General features: G+C 38.3%; 2 protein-coding genes across 3 annotated transcripts; one reads left to right on the top strand and one right to left on the bottom strand.

The window, feature by feature from the left end:
- Positions 1-7,825: 7,825 nt before the first annotated feature.
- LOC149022094 (pentatricopeptide repeat-containing protein At2g22070-like) lies at positions 7,826-8,716 on the top strand. The gene is made up of 2 exons (XM_089147544.1): positions 7,826-8,065; positions 8,177-8,716. Exons 1-2 carry the CDS (start codon positions 7,826-7,828, stop codon positions 8,714-8,716), a joined length of 780 nt encoding a protein of 259 aa, XP_089003670.1.
- A 9,339-nt stretch (positions 8,717-18,055) lies between these two features.
- On the bottom strand, positions 18,056-21,549 carry LOC149022093 (B-box zinc finger protein 24-like). Of its 2 annotated transcripts, XM_089150272.1 has the most exons (4): positions 21,382-21,549; positions 20,930-21,230; positions 19,770-20,075; positions 18,056-18,817 (listed from the first exon to the last, which is right to left on the bottom strand). In XM_089150272.1, the coding sequence occupies exons 2-4, from the start codon at positions 21,110-21,112 to the stop codon at positions 18,587-18,589; spliced, it is 720 nt and encodes a 239-aa protein (XP_089006398.1). In that variant the 5' UTR covers positions 21,113-21,230; positions 21,382-21,549; the 3' UTR covers positions 18,056-18,586. The 2 variants fall into 2 exon arrangements, with proteins under 2 accessions (XP_089006398.1, XP_089006397.1); XM_089150271.1 differs by having other exon boundaries at positions 20,930-21,549.
- Positions 21,550-24,086: the final 2,537 nt, after the last annotated feature.

Below are 24,086 nucleotides of genomic sequence, written 5' to 3'. Positions count from 1 at the left end.
GAGATAGACAGATGTAACGATCTATAAACCCAGGCTATATAAATCATTCTGGCTGAATGAAAAAGGCATCGAGATCATTAAACTCTTACTCTCTTATCTCTTTTTCTTCTCCGTCTCTCACTCTGTTTCTCAGATCCCCAATTCTCAAATTCATTTCAATGTTAACCGTGACACTATATCATATGTTATAGCTTCACTCTAGTTGCGAGAGAGTTCATTTCTGAAGAACATAGGAACCGAACACTTTCATTCGCACCATGGTGGGATCGATGCTTGCCTATTGCACCTCACCTTCTCTCCCTTCCCTGGAAGGTTCACCCAAGGAGATCTGACACCCCCCTTGGCAGTGTGGATACAACTACATAACATCCGTGAGGATTGTTATAAGGAGCTGTTGGTGTCGGAAGCAATGTCGGTTTTTGGCAAAGTGGTCGATGTGCAACTCAATCTCAAGGCTCTGGGTCTTTCCCATGATGTAGCGCGTATCAAAGTGATGTTTGATATCAACATGCCGGTGGAGATGTAGGTGATGATTTGCAACTCCAAAGGCAAGAAGTTCCAAGTCAAGTGTCTATTTGAGCTAAAAATGCTCTGCACTCGCTGTGGAAGAGTTAGTCACAGCGATAATTCTTGTCCTCAATGGAAGTTGAAAGATGGATCCACTAATCTTGATGTCCCTCTCTTGGGCTCATTCGTTAAAGCTAAAACAAAATCAATCTTATCGGATCTTCGAAAATCCTCTCCACCAAAGGCTTAGAGAAGCTACTAGAGTTTAAAACTATAAAGCTATCCAATCTCAAAGATGAGACCAGCAAGATTGCAACAAATGTTGTTGCGTTGAGGAAGTTGTTCTTGTGGCTATGGAGTGTGATGAAGCAAGATGTGATACAAAGCAAACTGACGAAAAAGAAAATGATGTGTACTCGGAGGGATATAATCTCCAGAACATGTTTGCTGAAGAATCCAAAGCTGAGGCAACATACAAGTTGAAAGGGAAGGAAGTTCTTGAAAATAAAGCTACTCAAACTTGTGACCCCAAGGCTTGTGGTGCCTTTGTGGAAAATGGAGGGAGCCCAAATTGTTAACATCCATCACATATATTGCTGCCATGAGAAGGCCAAGGGGGGTTGTCATGAAAAGTGTGGCTTGGGTATCTTGAAGGATGAAACGTCTAAGACCAATGAGAATTGGAGGGCTGAACATGGACACCCAACCCACAAGAGGAAGCGACCCTTGAGCAACATAGTACATCATTTCAACCGTATGGACTCTTTCTAAACCTTTGTCAACACCCTTCTTTCTAACTCTATTAATCCTAACTCCTTGTTGAACCCCATGAAAGATGATATCTTGATGAGAATCTATGATAGGGCAAATCAAAACGTGCTCCACCCCTTCTCCAATGCGTTATACCAAGCACCGGCACTGGATCAAACCTTGATGGATAACCAAGTGACCCTTGTCTCCCATTTCCTATGGTTCCTTGATATTTTTGAGCTTTCTTTTTAAGTGTGGCTCTCGTCTGTTTAATTTTCTCCGCGAGTTTGCTAATTTCTTCATTAAGGATCACATATTTATATGCTTTCTAACCTCTTCTGGTTGCTCAATGTGTGTATTCCTCCAGGTCTTCACTGGTAGCCTTCATGCGTTCTACCCTTAATCTTGTCTACATTATAGTTGGTTGTTTTATTATTTTGCTATCTCTATCTGATATTCTCTGGTGGTGGAGAGAGAACAAATTTAAAATGCTGATGTTTAGTTGGAATGTTCGTGGTATTAATGGAAAATTTACCCTTTTGAGATTGGAAAAATTATGTAGGAAATTTAATCCTGATTTTCTCTTTCTTCGTGAACCCAAGTGTAAAAACTTCTACACCATCCACAAATGCTTCTAGGGTGCTCTAAAAAGTTATGAGTCCTTGTTTCAAGTCCCCATCATGGGGTCTAGGGGGTTTCAAGCTGGATATTGGGTCCTCTCTAACCAACGCCAATCAACTCCCATCTTATTTTCCTCAAATCACTTTGTCGGGTTTCTAATTGAATTAACTAATATTCGATTTGTGATCATTTTCATCTATGCACGCCCTCAATACCCTTCTCGGAAGCAAGTGTGGATTGATCTCGCTACCCACATCTCAAACATTAAACATCCTTTTATCCTATGTGGGGATATAAATGAACTGATCTCGCTAGTTGACAAATAGGGGGGCACTTTCAAACCATCGCTAGCTCTACCCTTTTTGAGTAACCTCATCTCTGATTTTCACCTCTCTAAGGTTGTTGGTGATGGTCCCAAATATACCTGGTCCAACCACAAGCAACCCCCCCCCCCATCTCACGAAAGAAGTAATCGATAAAGCCTTTGCTTGCTCGAACTTTCTTTCTACTTTTCCAAATCTGAAACTTCTAAACTACCTACAATTGGTTCAGATCACTCATGTCACACCCCACCTGCCGGTCTTGGTTACCCGCCCAACAACCCGTGGGAGCGATCCATCACAGGATCCACAGTTCTAGTCTATCAATAATAATAAATGCAAGTAAAAACAATCATGAGCAGGAATAGTTAAATAATTAATGCACGGTTTCATCACTTCCATGCACATGAATTACCAAACACCATTTCAATCTGTAACAAACCCCAACCTCCTTAAATTTAGTTCCTCCATTCCGTATCGGGAGAGAAAGTCAACCAACCTATATCATTACGTTTAATATTAGGTTAAGTTGAATTTCCCGTCAAGTGTGTATATGGATGTATTCGATGAATTCCACGCAACCAACCAAAGTAGTAAACAAATAATGATTCTCAGTTTCTTTTCTTTTTCGATTGAATAAATTGGATGGAAAGAGAGAAAATATTAAGTAAGAGAATTTATTTACAGTAACTCCCAGGATATAAACGAAAAAAATCAGTCAATGAGAAGGTTTCGTGAACATATTAAGATGGCTTCTACATCAACTCAGGAGCTAACAACAAATTGCACACATAGAAGAATCAGCAGTGGTGCCTTTCATGGGGTGCTCATTCAACGCCTCTTTGTATCTGGGGCCCGAGTGCACCACAAGGGCTGAGTTTGTGTCCAGAAGACAAATATTCTACCACATAAGGTCTGTGAAGGAGCTTCAACTCATCCATCTTTTTGTCACCATCAAATGTATCACCTATCATAGAGAAACAAGGAAATCAGTACTGAATAGTTAGTACATGTAAGGAATAGAAAAATCCAGTCAGTCTAAAGTAGCATGTGTACCTATTAAAGAAACAGCTGCAACACCAGGAGCAAAACTTTCAGCTTCAGGAAGTTTGGTTAATGACACAAGCAAATTATTACCCAAGCCACAATATCATCAAGAACATTGTCACCACCGTTGTTGCTCCCCTGCTGGAAACCGAACATGTGTTAGCAAAAAATGGATGTTATCAATGTCTTGTATACTCAGTTTTCATAATTTATTCATCCAAGATAACATTGCAAATGCTCCAATGAGAGTAAGGGCCGCTCCATTGAATACTTGTATATTCACAATATTATAATGCATTGCTTTGAACAGGCTATATTATACCACATGTAGAATGGAGAGAAAATAGAAATGGAAAAGAGACCAGCTGCCATTTGGCAGTAGCTTAGAACATTATAGCTAAATGAAGAACAACTTGAAAATGAAGAAGCCAAACTTCATTGGTGGGTCTTCTAGAATATATACACTGTCTAACCTTGTGATAACTGCTAAGTCTATATCGTTGTTGTACAGTACTGAAATTGCACTTAATTAGCAATTGCAGTTGATTAGCCACAACTTTCACGACAAATATTGGACAAGGATCTTGCCTTGTATCCAAATTATCACCTAACTAGGTTAGACCAGGCCCTAGTTTCCTGCTTACTCTAGTTTTGAAGATTTTCAAGTGGGATAGACAAAAATATAGTTAAAGAAAAATACAAAGGAGATCTAACTGTTGCGTAAGGGGAAATAAAATTACATTGATCAACCATGAAAAACTTACTTGTGTCACTGAAACTCTTGCTTCAAATCAGTGAAAATCTGCATATCAAGTCATGATTTTTCAACTCAAAATGTCACCACATGGAGAAAGCAGCACTAGTTAAGAGATGCAACCAAATGCATAATTTGTTCACTCCCACAATAAATTCAGTTGAAATGAGTCATTGCATACACTCAATAGGCTAAAGATAGCATCTTATAATAAGGTATGCGGTTAACAGAAATCACTGATACTATAGCCGGGGACATGAAAGGAGGACTTCATCCAAATAAAAAGAAATAATATATGAGGGCATGGGCGATGACCAAGGTCCCTGGGAATGAAAACCACATATATCTCAAGACTATCCCGGATAAGTTGCATCAGTAAAGCTGTGTCAGAAGGTAGAGAAACCTACAGGTTGTACTGTGGTAATAAAAGACATAGTAGACTCCAAGCTAACAGATCCTTACTAGAATTATAAACCAAAACATTACTGTTGTACATACTATTTTAGCCGAAAAAACAAACTAATCAAATAACAGAGTAGTAAAACAAAGGTTTTGCCAAATATAATATTGTTGTGGTTTCTTGGAATGCTTGATCTCTTATTTCTAAAAGTAAATAGAATGAATGAATTAATTTTATTTTGCTACAGCAACATCCAATAAAATTAAACCAACAAGAACTTTATTCATCACAGTAAGGGTCAATGAATCACCTCTGCCAAATGAATTCAGCTTCATAGACTATCTGGGCATTGTCCCGGACAGCAACCTGAACCTGAAAATTAAAAATCAATGAAAAAATTAAGGCTTTTTAGTAGCAATAAAAATATGAGATCAAAAGCAGCATGCAACTAGGTTAGTATAAAAGACTTAGCAACCCCCCCCCCCCCCCCCCAAAAAAAAAAAAATTTGTTAAATTATATGGTACAAGAGATGTTCATTAATTGGCCTTGTTAAGTGATTTAACATATTCCTTCAACTTCAACAGTTAAGAGAAATATGACCATTGAATACCATATGCAGCTCTAAAAATTAATAAAGAGATCAAAATACAATAAGTGACTTACGAATAACATCACGTGATGATGAAAAATGTAATACCTGAGAATTAGTAACATTGAACACATGCTTCCATGGCAAAAGGATAGTTGATGCTTTCCCAACACACAAGGGTGGAAACATAAATTAGCTTCTAAAATGCCCAGCAAAAGGGTGGAGACTCAATAATAATGGTCAAGCTTCATATCATCTCTCAAGTCCCAATGCAATAACATATTTTACAAACCACTATAACAAGTCACAATGCAATAGTTACAAGAAACACAAAATTTCTTCAACACTGAACCCAGAAGAATACATTAAAATGTTAGTCTAACTGGTATGTTGTTAGAACATCAACCAATAGCCCTCATTCTACCCTAAACAATGGCTAAATGCATTTGATATTCTTCACCCTATTGCCTGAAGGGTTTGGTAAATTGAGTATAAGATGTTCAACCGTGTGCTTACACAAGTAACTTTAGTTCAATATATAGAGTAGGGGACACGAACTAGCTTGTCACTATAACAGACAATTGTCAAACAAATGACCATATATATATTTTGATGGTTTACTTTTGTATAAACAATGACTACAAAAACATCTACAATTCCAGACACACCCAATGGATATACGTGCATGCAATTGTAGTAGGTTTACAACATCACCTTTCTCAACTACCAAAATACCATCTTACAAAACAAACAATGCATATGAACTAAAAAACACTCAGTTCTGAGAAACAAGCAAAACAAATGCAAAGAATGGCTGCCAAAAGTACAAAGCTATTATTACAGCCCCTTGCCCAGTCCTCTTTCCAGATCGGCATCGCCGTGATTTTGATATCCTATAAAGACAAAAGGAGACAATAGTCAGTTCAAGGGCAATATGAATAGAAAAAGCTCCTTTTTCTCCACTCGATCATATTCATAGTCATTAACACATACTGAAATAACAAAAGATAGAAATATGTGACATAGAAATTGTTCACCAAATAAAACCAATGACTGATATTGTAAATCCATTTAACACATCCATAGTCAAATAACAATACATTTAGAAAAAAACGCCTGAATTGTTCAGAAAAATGGTTCAAAACCCCTTAATTACACATTCTTCACCCTATTGTTCCAAGCCCCTCCAAATAACATTCACATTACATTTAAGAATTCAGCAACTCAAACTACTAAGATTCTGATGAAGAATTTGAGTGCTCCGAAAGATCTGGAAGCTACAACTTTTCTGCAATTTGATTTAAGCGCCGACAAATATACTGTACATCACCCCTGAGGAGAGCAATTTCTTCCTCAAGTTTTGCCCGTTTAGCTCCATCCTGCTGTTCAACGCCTTTAGCAATCGGTGCTCCTATATCTGCACCCTGTGCTCCTACATCTGCCACTTGTTTTCCAAAATGAAAATTAGAGGCAGATATTTTTGCATAATTCTTCTTCTACTTCCCCGCTTCACAATCCTCCCCTGTCAGATCAATATGATAATGGTTAAAAATGTGTGTCAAGAGTTTGCCATAGGGGAGAGCACGATTAGGTGCCAATCTCACGTACTGCATCATTTTCAAAATGATATACGGTAGGTTCAACTTCGTTGTTGTATGCACGCAATAGGTCACGTAAGCTTCAAATGAATTTAAGCTTTCATGGTGACCACTGCGAGGTACAACATTGTGTTGCACGATGTATGCAATGGCGTGTGGAAGTGGTTTCAGCTGCTTCACCTTCACGTGCCTGGTGTCACCCGTATAATTCACCATTATATCCTTAAATGTGACATCCACATTAATCAGGTCCTTGAACTTCTTCTTAGGCTCCCAGAAAACATAATCTCCTGCAGTTGAGATTTGTAGAATCTGACCTAGCGTACGAATATCTAAGGGTATTTCCACCCCTTTAACTTTGTTGATGGCTCCAATCTTTACCCCAACTTCTTGGACAAACTAATTTTTATAAAATTTTTTCACAAGGTACTCATAACACTTGGTATTTACCTCAAGTATTTTTTTCCCACCCAAGCTCTCTAAATTTGGCTGCTACACCTATAGCCTCGAACGAAAGAATGTCCACCTCCCTTCCTTCTGCTATAGGTTGCTTCTTTAACCTTTTGGGATCGCATTGGGGATAATCATCATTGAACCAGTTGTCCTCAGCCTCGAAGACTGCTTTTCTCTTTCCCTTATCCTTCGCCATTCCCTTCCCCTTTGGCCTTCCCTTTGCTGCAACCTTACGACCCATTTCACTAGTACTAGTACAACTGTAATTGTTGTACAGATGAAAAAACATATTAGATAAACAACATATTATGACAATGAAAGTAAACTATAACAAAACAAATTATAATTCTAAGGATGAGACAACATTAAAGAGAGAAGACGAGCATTCTAAGCATGAAACGATTGCCATCTTCCTAAGGTCAAAAAATACAACAACCCACTACGACAAACATTATTAAAGAGAGAAGACGAGCATTCTCAATTGACTGTATATGTTGCAGGTGGAACACCAATTGAAGGGATATCAGTTTGGTAGCAAAGCATATGGTAGGTATCTCTATATTGATTAGACAAATTATAACATCTACAAATACTATTGCTTAGGCAATTGTTTGATTTTTTAAGTAACTCGACAATTTTAATGCAGCTCTTTTGTAAACTTGCATCCTTAAAGAAGATAAAGACACTCATATGGCTTTTTGTATGCCAAAGTTGGAACCATTGAAGGGGACACGCTTGTGTTTAATCAAATCCACTGGAGGAGAGATACTGTCTCTTGGACCTCTATGATCATAGTTCTAGCTGAACATGGTCTGGGAGAAGAACCCATTGCGTTGTTTGAAAAGATGCTTACATTTGGAGTCCAACCTAATCATATAACATATGTCGGAGTGATATCTGCATGTACTCATGCAGGATTAGTAGAAAAAGGTCGGAGCTACTTTAATTTGATGCAGAATGTGCACAAGATTGAACCCACCGAAAGCCATTATGCCTGCATGATTGATCTGATTGGTCATGCTGGGGTTATTTCCAGAAGCTCAAGAAGTCATAGAGATGATGCCTATCGAACCAGATGTTATAGGTTGGGGTTCACTTTTAGCTTGCAAGGTTCATAAAAATGTAGAGTTGGCTAGATTTTGTTGGGTATTGACCTAGAACACAGTGGGGCCTATTCTGCTCTTGCCAATGTATATTCTACTTGTGGAAGATGGGCTGATGCTGCTAAGATCCGAAACTTGATGAAAGATAGAGGTGTAAAGAAAGATCAAGGATTTAGTTGGACTCAGATCAAGGATAAAGTTCATGTTTTTGGGGTTGAAGATGGAGTCCATCCACAGAAGGATGCAATCTATCAGGTGATCGGAAAGTTGTGGGAAGAGATAAAAAAGATGGGTTTCATCCCTGACACTAAAGCAGTATTGCATGATCTAGAAGAAGAGTTGAAGGAACAGATACTGAGCCATCACAGTGAGAAGCTAGCACTTGCATTTGGGCTTATGAGTACTCCTAAGAAAACGACTCTGAGGATCATGAAGAACCTCAGAGTATGTATTGACTGCCATTTGGCATTTAAGTTCATCTCTAAGCTTGTGGGAAGAGAAATAATACTAAGAGATGTCACCCGTTTTCACCATTTCAAAGATGGAACATGTTCTTGTAAGGATTATTGGTAATTGTAGAAAGTTTTAATTTGTTATCATATGATAGAGATGATGTATTCCATGGATGGTGTATCTAATACCATGCTAAAACTTACCTTGACATACTTTTTTGTACCGTTTGATCACATTCTTGAGCAAATTTAGCTTTTCAAATCGAGCAATTATAGTTTTCATCTTCTCAGGCCAATTTTTGTGTTTTTCTCGTTTAAATAGTCAGTGTGTCCTTTGAATTGGGTATTACATTGAGTTCTATCTAGTAGTAAGTTCTGATAGCTAATGTGTATATACAAGCAGTGTGAACTCTATCTTTCGTGGTGCTGATTTTTGTGTATTGGCGGGTTGAAACTAATCTTATGTTTTCTGCTTGTCATAGGCTCTAAAGGAATCTAATTTCTGAATATGTCAGAATTGTATCTTCTTCATCTATGGTATAGCTTGGTCTACTGTGTAAGCTTAAATCATTCAAAGTTGTCTTACCATTGAAGTAAGAGTGTTGTGCTAATTTCCTCCACCGTTTGAAAGCTTTGTTTAACTAAATTGGATTTTAGTTTTTCACTGCTAGGAGGGTTTTCACGCCGCTTTGTGTTACCTTATTACTCCTTTTTGTTTTTCTTTGCATTTGACTTGCTAATTTGAAGATCTCCAAACATCCCAAAACTAATAGTGATGTCAAGGTTTCACTGTTTCCCCCCTTAGTAGTTCCCATGCTGGAGAAATCTGTGTGGTTCTGGTTCTCGAATGCATATTCAATTTGTCTAACTAAATTGGATTTTACTTTTTTCATTGGGAGGAGGGTTTTTCACACCTTTTTCTTTTCTGTTATCATTGTTAAGACTTGTTTCTTTCTTACTCATCTCTGCTTCTTTTTTTTTTTTTTTTTTTTTTTTTTTTCCAACTTGCTCATTTCCAAACTTTTGGATATCCAAAGCTAATAGAAAAGTCAGGGATTTCTCATTGTTTTCCCTTTCTATAGTTCCCATGCTGGAGAAATTTGTCTTACTCTGGTTCTCTAGCTGCTGGAGAATGCATATCAGCAAATCCAATCTGTTTTTATTGCTTCTGCTTATCTAGGCTTCATAACCTTGCTTTGGCATTCATCCTCTCCACCCACCCCCCACCCACCCAAGTTAAAACATAGGGAAGTAAAAATCCACCTCTGGTTCTGTCCTCATTCCCTCAAGACTAGAAATGCAAATTCATTTCCCTCTTCCCATAAGCAGAAAACTGAGTAATATTCTAGTGAAAATGTGTTTGCGTTTGACCTTCTTTCCATTGTCACTGACAATCTTTAGTTAACAAGAACATAGAAGCAAAGGACCAATTGAATGAGCATAAATAAGACCAATCCGTTTCTCAATCTGAGGAAGCAGGAAAGGGAGAAATCAGAATCAAATCAATTAAGGAAAGCTACCAGCTTTGACGAGGCTCGGATTGCTTGGACGAATAAATGATTGTTGTTAATAAGTGTCTTTATCTTCTTTAAGTATGCAATAACAGATATTGGAACTGTTACAATACCACAAACCGTATATATGCACAAAATAAAAAAATGCAGTTTGGATCGAAAGGATCTAGGACAAATCTGTGGTATCTTACTTGTGTGTATCTAAGTTCGAATCCATCCATTCAAAAGTATCAGTGGCAAATGCTTTCAAACTTGGCATCTTTCATTGACCAACCATGGGCCATTGGAGGAGATTGAAACTCATATCTTAAGCCAATTGATCGTCAAGGGGATAGGCCTTTAACTTCTGTATCCTTAGCTCCATTCCAATTTTTTGTTAATGAGTTTGGCATGCTCAAACTCCATTCTACTAGAAGCAACTTTACATTGTCAAATAAGCAAAGAAATGCTCATCGGATTGAGGGACTACTGGATCTGGTTATATGCAACATGGAATGGTTTTCTAAATTCCCAGAGGCTACTATCCACCATATTATTATCTCTCATTCTGATCATAAGGCACTTTTTCCTAAGGGTGGATCCACAGGAAGGAAAACAGAGGCATCCTTTTAGGTTTGAGCTCTTCTGGACTCATGAAGAATCTTATCTGGACCTTCTTATTCAGAGTTGGGCAGTGCCAGTTAATGTATCTCCTTCATATATTCTGGCAAGCTATCATCTTTATCTTCTTCTTTAAGATCTTGGAATAAGAAAACAGTGAAAAAGTTGGAGGTCAAAGAAAAGGCTTTAAGGAATTTTGTTGTTGTGCATGAAAGTGTGAACCTGGAGGACAAATCAGAGCAATGGTATATCGAAGAAAAGCGCAAACTCGCCCTTCATTACTCTTACACCTAAGGTAGACTCCCCTCACACAGTAGGAGATTTTAGCCGATCAGTCTCTACAATATGAGCTACAAAATCATTTCCAACATTTTGGTGAATCGCTTGAAACATATTGTCCCTTATCTAGTTTCCTTTCAACAAAATGGCTTTGTCAAAGGTCGGCACATTCAGGACAATATTCTCATTGCACATGACATTCTTAAGAAGATCAATCGACACAAGACAAGAAATAAAGGTCATATGGCAATCAAACTTGATATGAGCAAGGCATATGATCGCCTGAAATGGAACTTCATTCAGCAAGCGCTTCATTTATACGGCTTCTCTCCTAAGTGGATTGAGTGGATTATGTTCTATGTTACAACAGTTAAATACTCCCTTCTTATTAATGGATCGGTTGCAGGCAATTTCTGTCCTACCAGGGGACTTCGACAGGGGGATCATCTCTCATCGTATTTATTTATACTATGTGTTGAACTATTGACCTTGCATTTAGAGCTGCCTGCTATGGAACAGAAGAAATTAAAAGGCATTCAACTAGTACATGGAGGTGTATCACATCTTGCTTTTGCTGATGATTTAATCTTATTTGGTCTAGCTACAAAGGCAAAAGCTCAAACTTTCGGCTAGATTATTCAGGACTATTGCTCTCAGTCGGGGCAGGAGCTGAATTTCAACAAAACCAAAGGTCATTATAGTTCGAGTACACCAGCCAATCGGAAGAGGGATCTTTCGATTCGGTTTCATATGACGCCAACATAAATAATGGATATCTACCTGGGTATTCCTCCCTCTCTTTTTAGGTAAGTTAAAGAAAAAGCATTGTCGTATTCTTCTAGCTCTACTTAATGGGAGGCTGCAAGGGTTGAAGACTAAAATCTTATCATCTTCGGGGAAAGCAATCATCCTTATGCAATATACTTTTGCCGCCTTACCAACTCATTTCATGTTATGCTTCAAGATGCCTTCGACAACTCTGAAGGACATGGAGAAATTTATGCGGTCCTTTTATTGGTCTAATGGAGAAAAACAACACGTTCACATGGTGGACTGACATACTCTTTGCTCTCCAAAATCTTAAGGTGGTTTGAATTTTAGAAACCTTCAAGCAATTAACTTGATGCTTTTGTCTCAAAAGGCATGAGAATTACTTCGTTTTCAAAATTTTATGTGGGGTAGATTAATGCACCACAAATATTGCAAACATTGCACTTTTTTGGAAGTGCAACCACAACCGATACACTCATGGGGATGGCGCTCTATTCTAAAGGGGTGGGATCTCATCAAGTAGGGCATGTTCATACAGGTCAAAAATGGCAATCAAATTAATCCTTGGACTTCTAATTGGATTCCTGACAGTTTGCCTGATCTGGGCTGCTATCCCTTACCAAGGAATGGACCCTCTAAAGTGGCTCAATTGATTGATGATCATTCTCATACTTAGGACCGGGGACTCTTGTTCACTTGGTGGCCTAGACATATGGTCAACAAATTCTTGCAATTCCAATCACCCAGCTACCCATTGAAGATCGCATCATCTGGTACTAGACTATGTCAAGACTTTTTCTATTAGATCTACTTACAGGTTGACCTTCCTTCATCTCCATGATGAGAAGGGAATTGCAAAAACTAACTTCATAATCAACAGACAAAAGAGAAAAGACAATCTATGGAGACCAATCCTGTATGCCAAGCCATTTATCCCCCTCCCCGCCCCCCCCCCAAACAAAAAAATTATATAAAAAAACCTTGTTCGCCAACCATAACTGCTACAAAATACTTGAAAACAACTGATAATAGAACAAAACAAGACCAAAGGCTATATAATCTATCCACATGCTGCAATAAAATCTTTGCATCTGATCTTAAATTAGCTTGAAACAAATTTGAGAGAAAAGAGAAGCAGAGGACCATTCGACTCTTCTTTTTCCACCATAATCATATAACTAATGTGAGAGCTGTACAAGTGGCAAACTCATATAGAGAAAAAGATAGGCTATCTTTGTAGTTAAGCATTCTAGAAGGAAAAAAAAAAAAATTTGTGTGTGTATTCACGCCATGAGATGAGGGGTAGTATTTCTATTTCCCATATACTGGACCAAATAATCATTATAAAACCCAAAATACTAGACTCTACAATGGAAGAAACAGAATGACTTAGAACCATTATCAGATTTAGAACCAAACCATCCACTCTCGAACAAGGAAATGCAGTGAAAACGTTAGCCAAAATCGACAAAAGAGATTGGGAGAGATGATGGATACCTGAATAATTCAGTTCGCCTAGAACAAGAGGATTCGAGGTTGACCTAGAACAAGAGTTGGGGCAGAAGATATCGATTGAAAATGTCTTTGTAGAACTGCTCTGCAAGTGCGTGTTCAAGGGTAAGTACACCTGCAACGCACGCCAGGTCTCAAGCTGCAACCCCCAAATTCGTCTTCATCTTCGTCTTCTCCCTCTGCAACAGGTCTCAACTTGAAAAGAAAACGAAGAGCTGAATGGCTGTCTTGCTAGCTTCTCTTGATGTTCTTCTTCTCCAGCTTGGTCAGAGCTCCAAAAACGTCAAATGAAATGGGTGGGGTGAAGAACAGGGTTTTGGTTTTGGGTAGTTTCAAAATGTTTTGAACGTGGTTGTTTATACGATTACAGATTCGTGCATATACGTATAGGGCTTGGTTATGTAATACCTCATAAAACGTATTAATCAATCTTATACTAACCCACTCGAACCGCCCAGACGGACCGCTGGGTTTGCATCAGACCGAACTGAACTGAGAAAACACGCTTTATGAGGTGGGTTTTGAATTAAATTCATTAATTTAATGAGAGGATGATGCCAGCCGTCCGATCAGATCGGACGGCTGGCTGCACGGTTAAGCGCATTAATGAGGCACTACTTAAGCAAAATTGGCGAGACTTGTGGACGCTATTTATCCGAGATTGACGGAGATATAAATATTAGTACTTTCGCCAAAAGGTGGTATGTTAAAGCGGTTAAAGACCCAACTTCCCCACTGGGAGACTCACCCACCACAACCAGGTGTGTGACCCGGGTCGAACACCGGATTAGTCAGGGCAAAGCCTTGGAAACCGGGGTTGGCAACCCCAAAAAAAAAAAAAAAGACCCAACTTCCCTAGGGTAGGTCTTGGGTACACACCCACTCGGCGGCATTAATATAAAGCTCCCCCCAAGGAAGTAAATCATGGTGCGTGCAAGCTGGCCTAGATGAACCTCAGTTCCAAAAAAATAATAATAATAAAATAAAATAAAATATTAGTACTTTCCATAACCCCACCCTTGAGTAATGGTTTACTACCTTAACCTATAGTCATCAATAGCCTTAAAAAATACTTGGACTACCATGGATATAACTAAACTATGTAACTGTCCTTTGGGTAATCTATTATCTTTATTTCTATAAAAAATAAAAAAAATAAAAAAAAAACAAAACAAAAAACGTTGAGAATGAGTTTGTTGGCCTTAAATAGGCTAACCACAAAAAACCAAATCGAAACCTGACACATTCTCACAATCTTGTACCAAGTTCCGCTAAAACTTCAGTTGAAATTTCAAAATTTTGACATCCCAACCCGGTCGAACTTTGAAACTAGGAGTGTCAACGGTGCAGTTTGGAGCGGTTTTGGGCCGGGCCTAACGGTTTCGGGCTGAAAAACCCCCAGCCCAAACTAGCCCATTTAAAAGATAACGGTTTCGGTGCGGTTTTGGTTTGGTGCGGTTTGGGTTTGGGTTGACTAATGGTTTAGCCTAATGGTTTGGATTCGGTTTGGACTAAATTAAAAATCAATATTGAAATTTATATTTATTTTTTCCTCAACTCCAAATCCTAGTTTCTCACACACAAAACTACAAAAGATAGATAATGAAGACTCCAAGTAGATCCAACGATAAGTGATGGCATTAGCATGAACGTGAAAATGAAATTTGAAACCCTGAGGCTTGATTTTACAAAAGTGAAAATGTGAAAGACTGAAAGTCTGAAACTGAAACAACGTTCACGATTAAGATTAAGATTTAAGAGTTATCAATTAAGACTTTTAAATTTTAAAATAATAAAACTAAATGAAATTTGAAAATTAAAAAGTTAACGATTAAGATTAAGACTTAAGAGTTATCAATTAAGACTTTTAAATTTTAAAATAATAAAACTAAATGAAATTTGAAAATTAAAAAGTTAAAACTTAAAACTTAAACCGTTAAACGTGTTAACACTCAACTCTCAACTACTCAAACTCGAGTCTCAACGTTTCAAACACCGAAATTCATGGATCATTAATTACATTTAAACAATACCAAAAAAATTTATTTACATTAATATGTTAATTTTATTTATGTAAAAGACTAACGGGCTAACGGGCCGCACACGGGCTGGGCCGGGCCAGCCCGAAACCGTTCGGGTTGAGGACCCTCAACCCAATTACGGCCCATTAAGGATCGGTTCGGGCCGGTTCGGGCTATAACAGGCCGGTTCGGTTCGGTTTTAACGGTTTGGGTTGAAAATTGACACCCCTATTTGAAACAGAATGAGTTTTACATCATGCATAAGTAAATCTTGAGTTTTACATTATGCATAAGTAAATCTGAGCCACAAGGAGTAGAGTAATAATGACTTCATAAGCAATCAACTTCCGAGTTCCAAGAACTTTGCCAACGGAGAGAACTCGCTCGTTGTCATTCACTAATTCCACTGGAGAAATCAACCCTCCATCATAAGAAAGAAGAAGCAGAAGATACAAGGAAGGAAGAGTTGCTTAAAAGAGTAATAGAGAAACAGGGAGCAAGACAACATTAGTTGGAACAAGATCTTCCATCCGGATCTGGTTTGCAACTCCTTCGAACTGTAGATGCAACTCCATCAATCTAGGCCTTCTCGCCTCTAAATTTTGAGGAGACAACAGTAAAACCAAATCTTCTGAGATTCAAGGAAGAAATGGAAGAAGTCGGCAATTGTTTGGCAACTGGTTATTAGGTTTCAATATGGCAGTTTTGGAGGCAGAGAGACGCTCGCGGTCCTTTGCTATGTGTCTCTCTACCTCCTTTCCCTATTCTCTCTCTTCTCTCACTCTTCTCCTCGATCGGTATCTCTGACGGCAGAGAAATGCTGGTGGTCCTTTGCCGTGTGTCTCTCTGCCACCCTCTCCTCCTTCTCCTCCTCTCCTTGTCTCCTCTCTGTTTTGGCAGTTCTTTGGTCGTGCTCTCTTATTTGAGCACCTTTCTCCTCCCTCTGGTCTGTTTTTGCAAAGGTTAGGTCAATCATGATCTCATATTTGATATCTACTCTCTTCCCTTTGATTCTTTTGTTCCCTTTGCTTCTCCGCCTCTCTTGTCCTCTTTTGAGGTTGGATCGAACTTTCTCTCTTCCCATTGTTTCTTCTCCTTCTATTTCTTTGGTGGAGTGGTCGAGCTACATCTTTGTTCTGTGATCCGAAGTCCTTGTCTACTTCTCCTCTTCTTTCTTCTCCTCATCTGCTCTGGTTGTCCCGGACTCTGTAAGAAATAATAATAATAATGAGGCGTGTTGGAGGCCGTTTCAAGGTTCATCTTTGTTTATTGAGGGTTCTAGTCTCGATGGCTCCTTGGTGTCAAGGGAAGCCTTAAGGGGTATCGTTTTTGTTCTCTCCGACTTGAGTTCAAACTCTGATATGGATTCACCTCCTTTCTCTATCTCTCCTTCTCTCTCCCTCTTCCATTTCTATTTCTAGATCAGTTTCTTATCATTGAGGGTTCTTTTCCACTTTGGCCTCTCTAGTGTTGTTGGGGGGGGGGGGGGTAAGCCTTGAGAATCATCGTTGTTGATCTCTCCGTTTCTAGTTTGAGCTCAGATTAAGATTCTTTTCCTCTTCCATTATTGTTTATGAGGTTTGCTTCAATTCGTCAAGGGTTCTAGCTATTAATGGCTTCTCTAGCTTTGGGGAAAAGTCACGAGGACCATCGTTGTTGAACTCTCCGAACATGTTTTGGACTCTGATCTGTTCTCTTCGTTCTTCATCTGAATCTTGTGATGCTACCTTAGCTGTGACTGTGGTGCCACTGCATTGGTCCATGTGTTATAAGGAAGGCTTCTAGCTAAGACCAAACAGGAGACAACATAAGTTTAACTAGGGGCCTTTCCATGTATGACTATAGGCCTCTTGTGTTGTAGAACTAGTTTGCTTTTACTGTTGCTCTCAGATAGTTGCTAGGCTCGATGTCTCTTACTTTGGCATTGGGCCACTTGTACTTATGTATCAAGTTTACTTTTTTTCTTTTTCTTTTTTGATACTAAATAAAAGCTTATATTAGTTAGAGAAGCAATTACATAGTTTATTGAAGTCTACAACAACATTAGTATGCTGGTGGTCTATGGATGACATAAATGCAAAATGATTAAACCAAAGTTGTAGTGTTGGATGGTGAAGATCCTTTAGGGTCGGGTCTTCAATATTACAAATTATTTCTACCAAAATGGGGACATAGTTTATTGGCCATTTGTGATGGTTTTTTGATGAAATTAGAGATAGGACATTTTTGTTGTTGCACCATACTTCATCCAGTTTTATGTTCCTTTGTTGTGCTTGGTGTAGACCCTCTTTTATCCCAGCAAGAAAGGCCTCTATATAGTTTCCATTCCGTATTCCTCCAGTCTTGACATAGGATAGCCTTCCTTTCCCAAAAAGGCCAACGCTCCAGCTTGCGCTGTTTAGTACTAAATTGTGTATCAAGTTTACTTTAATTGTTGCTCTTGGGAAATTGCTTGGCTCAATGCCTCTTTGGTTGCTTGGTAGTTGAGGCATTTGCCTCACTTATGTTTTTGTTTTTCTTTTTATTCTCTTTAGTAATAAATTATCTAATTATCCAAAAAACAAAAAATCTGAACCACAAAATGTTAAGTAAATAGGAGCATATATTCATAGGCAGTGAGGTCAAGAAATCAAAGCCGCATTATATTCTTACCAAAATATTAATAAATAAATAAATAAATAAAAAAGAGCCAAATCATATTCAAACCAAACAACAAATCAGTTCCATCAGCTACTCCGCAACTCGTGGAAGCACTATACTGAATGTCAAGAAAACCCTACCCCACCTGATTTTGACGAAGGTTCCAGAGTCAAGACTCAAGAAAGAAATAAGAGAACCCTAACCCACCAGCTATGAGATAAGCAATCGGTCATCGAAGACAGAACTAAGTTGTGTTTTTCTGGTTCAAGACTTCATATCAAATCTCACCTTTAGATCCATAAACGGTAGACAAATTTCTTCATTTCAATGCAATAGACACAAACACACACAATGGGAAACCAATGCCCTGACTGTAGATAACAAATTCTAAAATTAAACACTAGTATAGGAGAGCACATAAAAGATACATGCATGCAGACACAAGCACATAAGACGCACAGATATATAAATACACACGGAGAAAGTGTGTTTCAGCTTCAAATAAAACCATTAATGACTTCAAGAAGATAAAAACATGGCTGTGGTATGAAAGAAATAACACTAGAATTCAGTGCAACACTTCTTTCCATACACATATTTACTGCATCACATTAACATACAAAGACCTATATGAAAGTGTGTGTGAATTTTAATTTAACCTAGATCAGGAACTGTGAAGTACTCTTCTTCATCTGATATCTCAATTCTAGGCTTCTTGTGGTGGGGCTGGCAGGATTTGGTGGGTCTGTGAAAGGTGAGATTGCTTGTTTGTGGAGCAGAAAGCTGAGGAACTTCAGCAGCTGTTAAGGCCTCCTCGGATTCTTTCTCGCCAAAGAGACCAATGTCTGTAAACCATTCAAGCTCTCCAAACTCAACAGATTCTTTCTGAAAACATTAAATGAAAACAAGCGTTAATAAAATAACCAGGCAAGCGAGAAAAAGAAAGTAATTATAAGCAATTATAAGAGAAAACCATTATGGGTTAGGCACCATAGCTAGTGTACTGTGACAAAAAATATCAAACCTACATTAACAACTTGTAAGCACACATGAGCTTCTATTAATTAGTTATGGTTTAAAGTTATGGAGCAATAGTCCTTACAACTCATGTGAACTTGGGTGGACCATTTCTCATTAATGATAAAGTCATGAAGATGCATACTTGTACCTAACTCACTTCAAGTTCTGACCATGAAATGTAACTACTCGACAAAAACAATTGAGTGGTTATAAGTTGTTAGCGTGTTTAATTCTCTTTATATAACAGTGTACAATAGCTATGATGGCTCATCCATAACAAGAACTGTATCCAATGGAATTGAACCGACTAAATGACTTCAATTAATGGAGCCCTAGAATACAGAAGTATCAACTACATGCCATATGAACATGTATCTCTCGAGCTTCAGGAAAGTAAATAAAAGATGCATGAAAATATTCCATCTCTGTTCACCAGAAAGTATACAGAGCAGATTAGCAGTGAAGCCTTGGGAAAGAGGGTCACTTAGGATTGAATATGATCGTACAAAACTCTACTCTAACCATTCTGGCCATAAAAGAATTAGAAATCGACAATTCAAACGCCATTATAAGTTACCATCTTATAGATAAGCTAATGGGAGTGGTAGAACTGCATCTACATTTGAGACAACAGACTTACTAAGTCCATATTCCCCTGAGGAGTTTCATAGTCTTCGCAGTAATTGGGTAATATAGTTGCCACAACAAAATAATTTCCTAAGATTCAAATTAATTTTCATCATGAAGATCTCCATCTTGAATTCTGCTATTTATCAAGGCAAAAATTGAAGGTAGCCAAATAATAAAAAAATGTTACCTTGTCGCTGGACTCAAAATTTGGAAACTGTAGTAAGTCGTCAACAGCAGGCCATGATGAAGAAGCATAAGTTGTGGTTTGTGGTGTTGATATTTTCCCTGACAGTGGCCGTTTGTTCTCGTTTGATGGCTCTAAACAGCTCTTCTCAGTTACTTTGGCACAACCAGAGCTCAAAGCCACCTGTATCCCAGTGGCCAATAGTCGTTGGTGGTTGCCGGAAAGACTATTAGCTGAGTGGATAGGCTCATCACAGTCCCTACAAAATAGAGCTCTATCTTCCACACAGAAGATGAAGGCTGCCTTCTCCTACAAATTAGATGGAAAAGAGAAATTGCAAAGAATTATCACTCAGATCCACTCAAGACTTAAAGAGTACACAACCTAGCTTCAAACGAGTAATACAATAGCAACCTCTGCCTCATTGGCTTATCTCTGATTGTTCCTCTTACCATATATAGTTCTGATATCTAATCCTAATGCATCCCCTCTCCTTTCCCCCCCAATTACATGTAAGCTACTCATGGATCAATGCAAATATAACCAACATCATACAATTAAAAACTCCATAGATGCCAAGCTATTAGCCACTAAGTTTGCTACTCCACCACTCTAATATAGGGAACCAAGAAGGATTATGACCTCTATCATCTAAAGAACTTCAAGCCCTTCAAACGATTAGAAAGTACTTCCTATTTGCAGAACTCCATCTTTAGGGTATTACTTCCATACCCAACCCAAAGCATGTAAATGAAAGAAAAAGGAGTATAAAGCATTATGACCTCTATCATCTAAAGTCCTTCAAGCCCTTCAAGTCCTTCAAGCCCTTCAAACGATTAGAAAGTACTTCCTACTTCCAGAACTCCATCTTTGGGGTATTACTTCCATACCCAACCCAAAGCATGTAAATGAAAGAAAAAGGAGTATAAAATTATAAGCATTCTGATCTCTATTATCTAGAGACAACAGGAAGTGCTATACAGAAAATTAAGCCATTCAAACGATTAGAAAGTTTTTCTTGGTTGCTGAACTCCATCTTTAGGGTATTTCATCCATACCCAACCCAAAGCAAGTTAATCAACAAAAAGAAGGCGATAGAACTATCAAATGAACCATTCAACAAATAAAAACACACACAAATATGGAGGAAGAGCTATATTTACTTGGCAGATATCACATCTAGGGAGCTTGTTGGAGAGACACTGAAGAAGAAGTCGCTGATGTTTGCTTGCAAGCTTGTTTGCTTGATGAACTTCGATGTCACACTTCGCACAGAGAGCGGCTTCATCAGCACAACATATCAAAGTAGCTGGTGCCTTCTCACAAACATCACATTGGATTTTCATTCTCTTCTTTGTCTACTATTTGCTTCTGATTATTTTATTTCTAGTTCTCAACTCTTAGAAGAGTTTTTGAAGCTACCCAGAAAAACTATTTCACAAAGAGAAATAGTACCCAAAAAATCTGCAGAAAGGGCAAAGGAAATAGTACATTTTGAGCAAAACAGAACAGACAGAAAAGTGGGTTTTGGTTTAACTTTGAACTATGCAAGTGGCTGAGTCCCAATTTCACAAATGGGTCAAATTCAAAGAGGAAAATGGAGAAGCACACTCACGAGCATCGAAAGAAAACGAACATCGAAGTACGAAAAATTAAAGAAACAAAGAAAAGCTGAGAACAGAGGAAAGAACGGAACGGGGAAGAGATACGTGTAGAACAGGAAAACGTGTGGACAATAAAGTGTTTGGTGGAGAATCAATGCGACTACAGGGCTGGAGATAACGTTCTGATTCTAGAAATCTAAAAGCTTTAAATCTATCTACCCAAGAGGGGAAAACAATAATTGTTTTAGATCTACAGAGCTTTGGGCATTCTCCTCCTTGTGGCTGAGAAAAGGCTAGCAGTACATGTGGACAGCAATGGTCTTGGCATTACCCGGAAGGCAGACAATTAAGACATCAACTGGCATTACAATTAAGACATCAACTGCATTTGTGTCCCACCAAAGAAGAAAAACTGCAACTTGGTGAGTTGATTAAAACCTGACGACAAAGGCTGCCTAGTCCTACACTCCTACTACTAAATTTCTTGGATCTAGCTTTGGTGAATGGGCTGAATTGTGAGTTGAATCCTCACCTCGTGGGGGGAGCACAGACTGTTTTTCGTCGATTTCCCAACCACACAAAAATGTGGGACTTACAGGTGAAATTTTTATTTATTTTTATTTTTTAAGAAAAGTGTTTTTCAATACAGTTAAATCTCGTATTTTGGTTGAGATTTCAATGCAATTTATTTTTCATTAGGTGAGGATCAAAATCTCAAACTCTTATAAGTTTAGTTTATTTTTATTTTTATTTTTTTTTTATTTTTATGGGGGCAAGACTCTTATGATGTCACTTGCAGGTCAATTGAAAAAGGGGTCATGCAGCAGATTGTGTGCCAAGCAATTTTTCTATAAAATTTGATATCAACAATTTTTGTTGAGAGACTCTTTCGATGGGCGTAAGTCAATTACCTACAAACAAAGGGTGTTTTATCATGGTTCAAGGTATTGGTATTGCGTGCATTGTGGGACAAACATATAAGTTTGTACATTAATGACATCGGTAGCATGTCAATATCGTATTGTTTGCATAATGCGAATGAGGGGTATAAAGTTCAAAATTCGATCTTTTAGATAATATTAAGGATAAATCAATTAGATTCCACCGATACCATATCACTATACTGTGCACTAAAACCATGTGATCTACATAAGTTGGCTCTTCTCCAGTGATATATCACAAGGTGGATTTTTTTATTATTCACGCTAAGGTGATAGCTCTGTTCTTTTTAGACAAAATTTGGCTATGATGCCAATGATGGGTTAGTAAAGCAGTTAACGGAGCACGGGTAGGTCTTGGGTTCGCATGGATTTGGTGGAATTAATATTCTCATTCCCATCCCTGTATATAGAAAATTTCTAATCTTAAATTAAATAAATAAATATATAAAATAAAAAAATTGGCTATGACTCATTTTTCCGCTGCCCCGACCATAGGCTTCAACATGATAGGGGCCAATCACAAGCCTAACACCTCAATAATAATGAGTTAGGTATCTGCTCGCATGATAATATCTATATTTAAATGCGTGCAAGATGACAAGTTTTATGGATGTACCACCAAAGGTTATCCAGTATCCAATCTATTATTGGCAAGGGAAAATAGCATTGTGAAATAAACAATCTTAACCAGATTCTTTATCAGTAAGGGATCAGTGCACTGTGAAACAGAATCATAACAAGCAAACTACCATATGAAAATAAGATTGAACAAGCATTATGATGGTAATGGTCTAGTCCATCTTCTTGAATCCAGTCTGTAGTCTGTAGTATGGTGAATATAGTATCTGATAGAGCACAAAATGTAGACATTTTCTCTAGATCCACATGGTACACATGTACAAATGAGGTTGGGCCATTTGATATTGCTTCAGTTTAGCGAGACTTACAACTATTGGATCGCGCATTTTGGTCGAAATTTCAATCTCAACCTCTTATTTATCAACAGTTGAGATCGAAATCTTGACCGAGATCTTGATACGAGAGTCCATTTGTTCTAGCTGAGCAGTTCAGTGCATTTATTGTGCCGAACTGAAGCAAAATCATGGGTCGCTTGAGCTAAGCTAATATAAGAAGATTTTGAACTAGAACCTTTAGGCGTAGCTACTGGGCTAACATAATTAGAATTTGGACTTGTCAAAGACTTCAAAGGGCAAACAAAAACTATAAAAGGGAACTGATAGGTGAAATTGATATCGAGAAACCATAACTCATCAACTAGCATTGAGCAGGAACCTTGTCTTGAAGGAAATGAAGAATTCTCATCCCCAAACGTAATGGAGATAGGGGTATGATCAGCTTTACCAGTTGAGAGTACGCAAGTTCTCTCTAGCCCGGTAACAAGATCAAAGGCAAATGAGTTAGAGGAGATCCAATTAGCTTGACATACCGAACGAGTGGCCAAGGAGGAAGCGGATGCAGCATTGCAAGCTCTTCATGGGCTTTTGGATCTTTGGATCCACAGAGTGTAACTAGTGTTGCAGATGCATGAGTAACAGCAGCATAATTGTCTTGTGGTGTGATATAACACAAGCCCCCTGGTCCTCGGATTTGCACTTCGTGGGTCAGGTCCAAAGAGTGATTGTTTCAAATTTTTTCGATCTAAACCATCATCCGGGAACTCAAAGAGCTAAGTGTCCCTTGAAGTGACTCATTAAATGAAGTGACAGTTTAGCAGCATTTGAAAGGATGTGTGCACCGGTTGAGGCGCTTCCCAC

This window comes from Hakea prostrata, chromosome 3 (genome assembly GCF_041222555.1).
Source record: "Hakea prostrata isolate BN-2017 chromosome 3, UWA_Hpros_2, whole genome shotgun sequence".
Lineage (NCBI taxonomy): Eukaryota > Viridiplantae > Streptophyta > Magnoliopsida > Proteales > Proteaceae > Hakea > Hakea prostrata.
Note: the sequence above shows the minus strand (reverse complement) of the source record. Positions and strands in the feature narration are given on the sequence as shown.

What these genes read in the sequence shown, in the direction of transcription:
- LOC149022094 (XM_089147544.1), top strand. Translation starts at nt 7,826, where the DNA reads ATGATCATAGTTCTAGCTGAACATGGTCTGGGAGAAGAACCCATTGCG. An exon ending in ATCTGATTGGTCATGCTGGG is followed by an intron (nt 8,066 to 8,176) that starts GTTATTTCCAGA and finishes AGAGTTGGCTAG; the next exon opens with ATTTTGTTGGGTATTGACCT.
- LOC149022093 (XM_089150271.1), bottom strand. Translation starts at nt 21,112, where the DNA reads ATGAAAATCCAATGTGATGTTTGTGAGAAGGCACCAGCTACTTTGATA. An exon ending in CTAGATGTGATATCTGCCAA is followed by an intron (nt 20,076 to 20,929) that starts GTAAATATAGCT and finishes TCTAATTTGTAG; the next exon opens with GAGAAGGCAGCCTTCATCTT. An exon ending in ATTTTGAGTCCAGCGACAAG is followed by an intron (nt 18,818 to 19,769) that starts GTAACATTTTTT and finishes TAATGTTTTCAG; the next exon opens with AAAGAATCTGTTGAGTTTGG.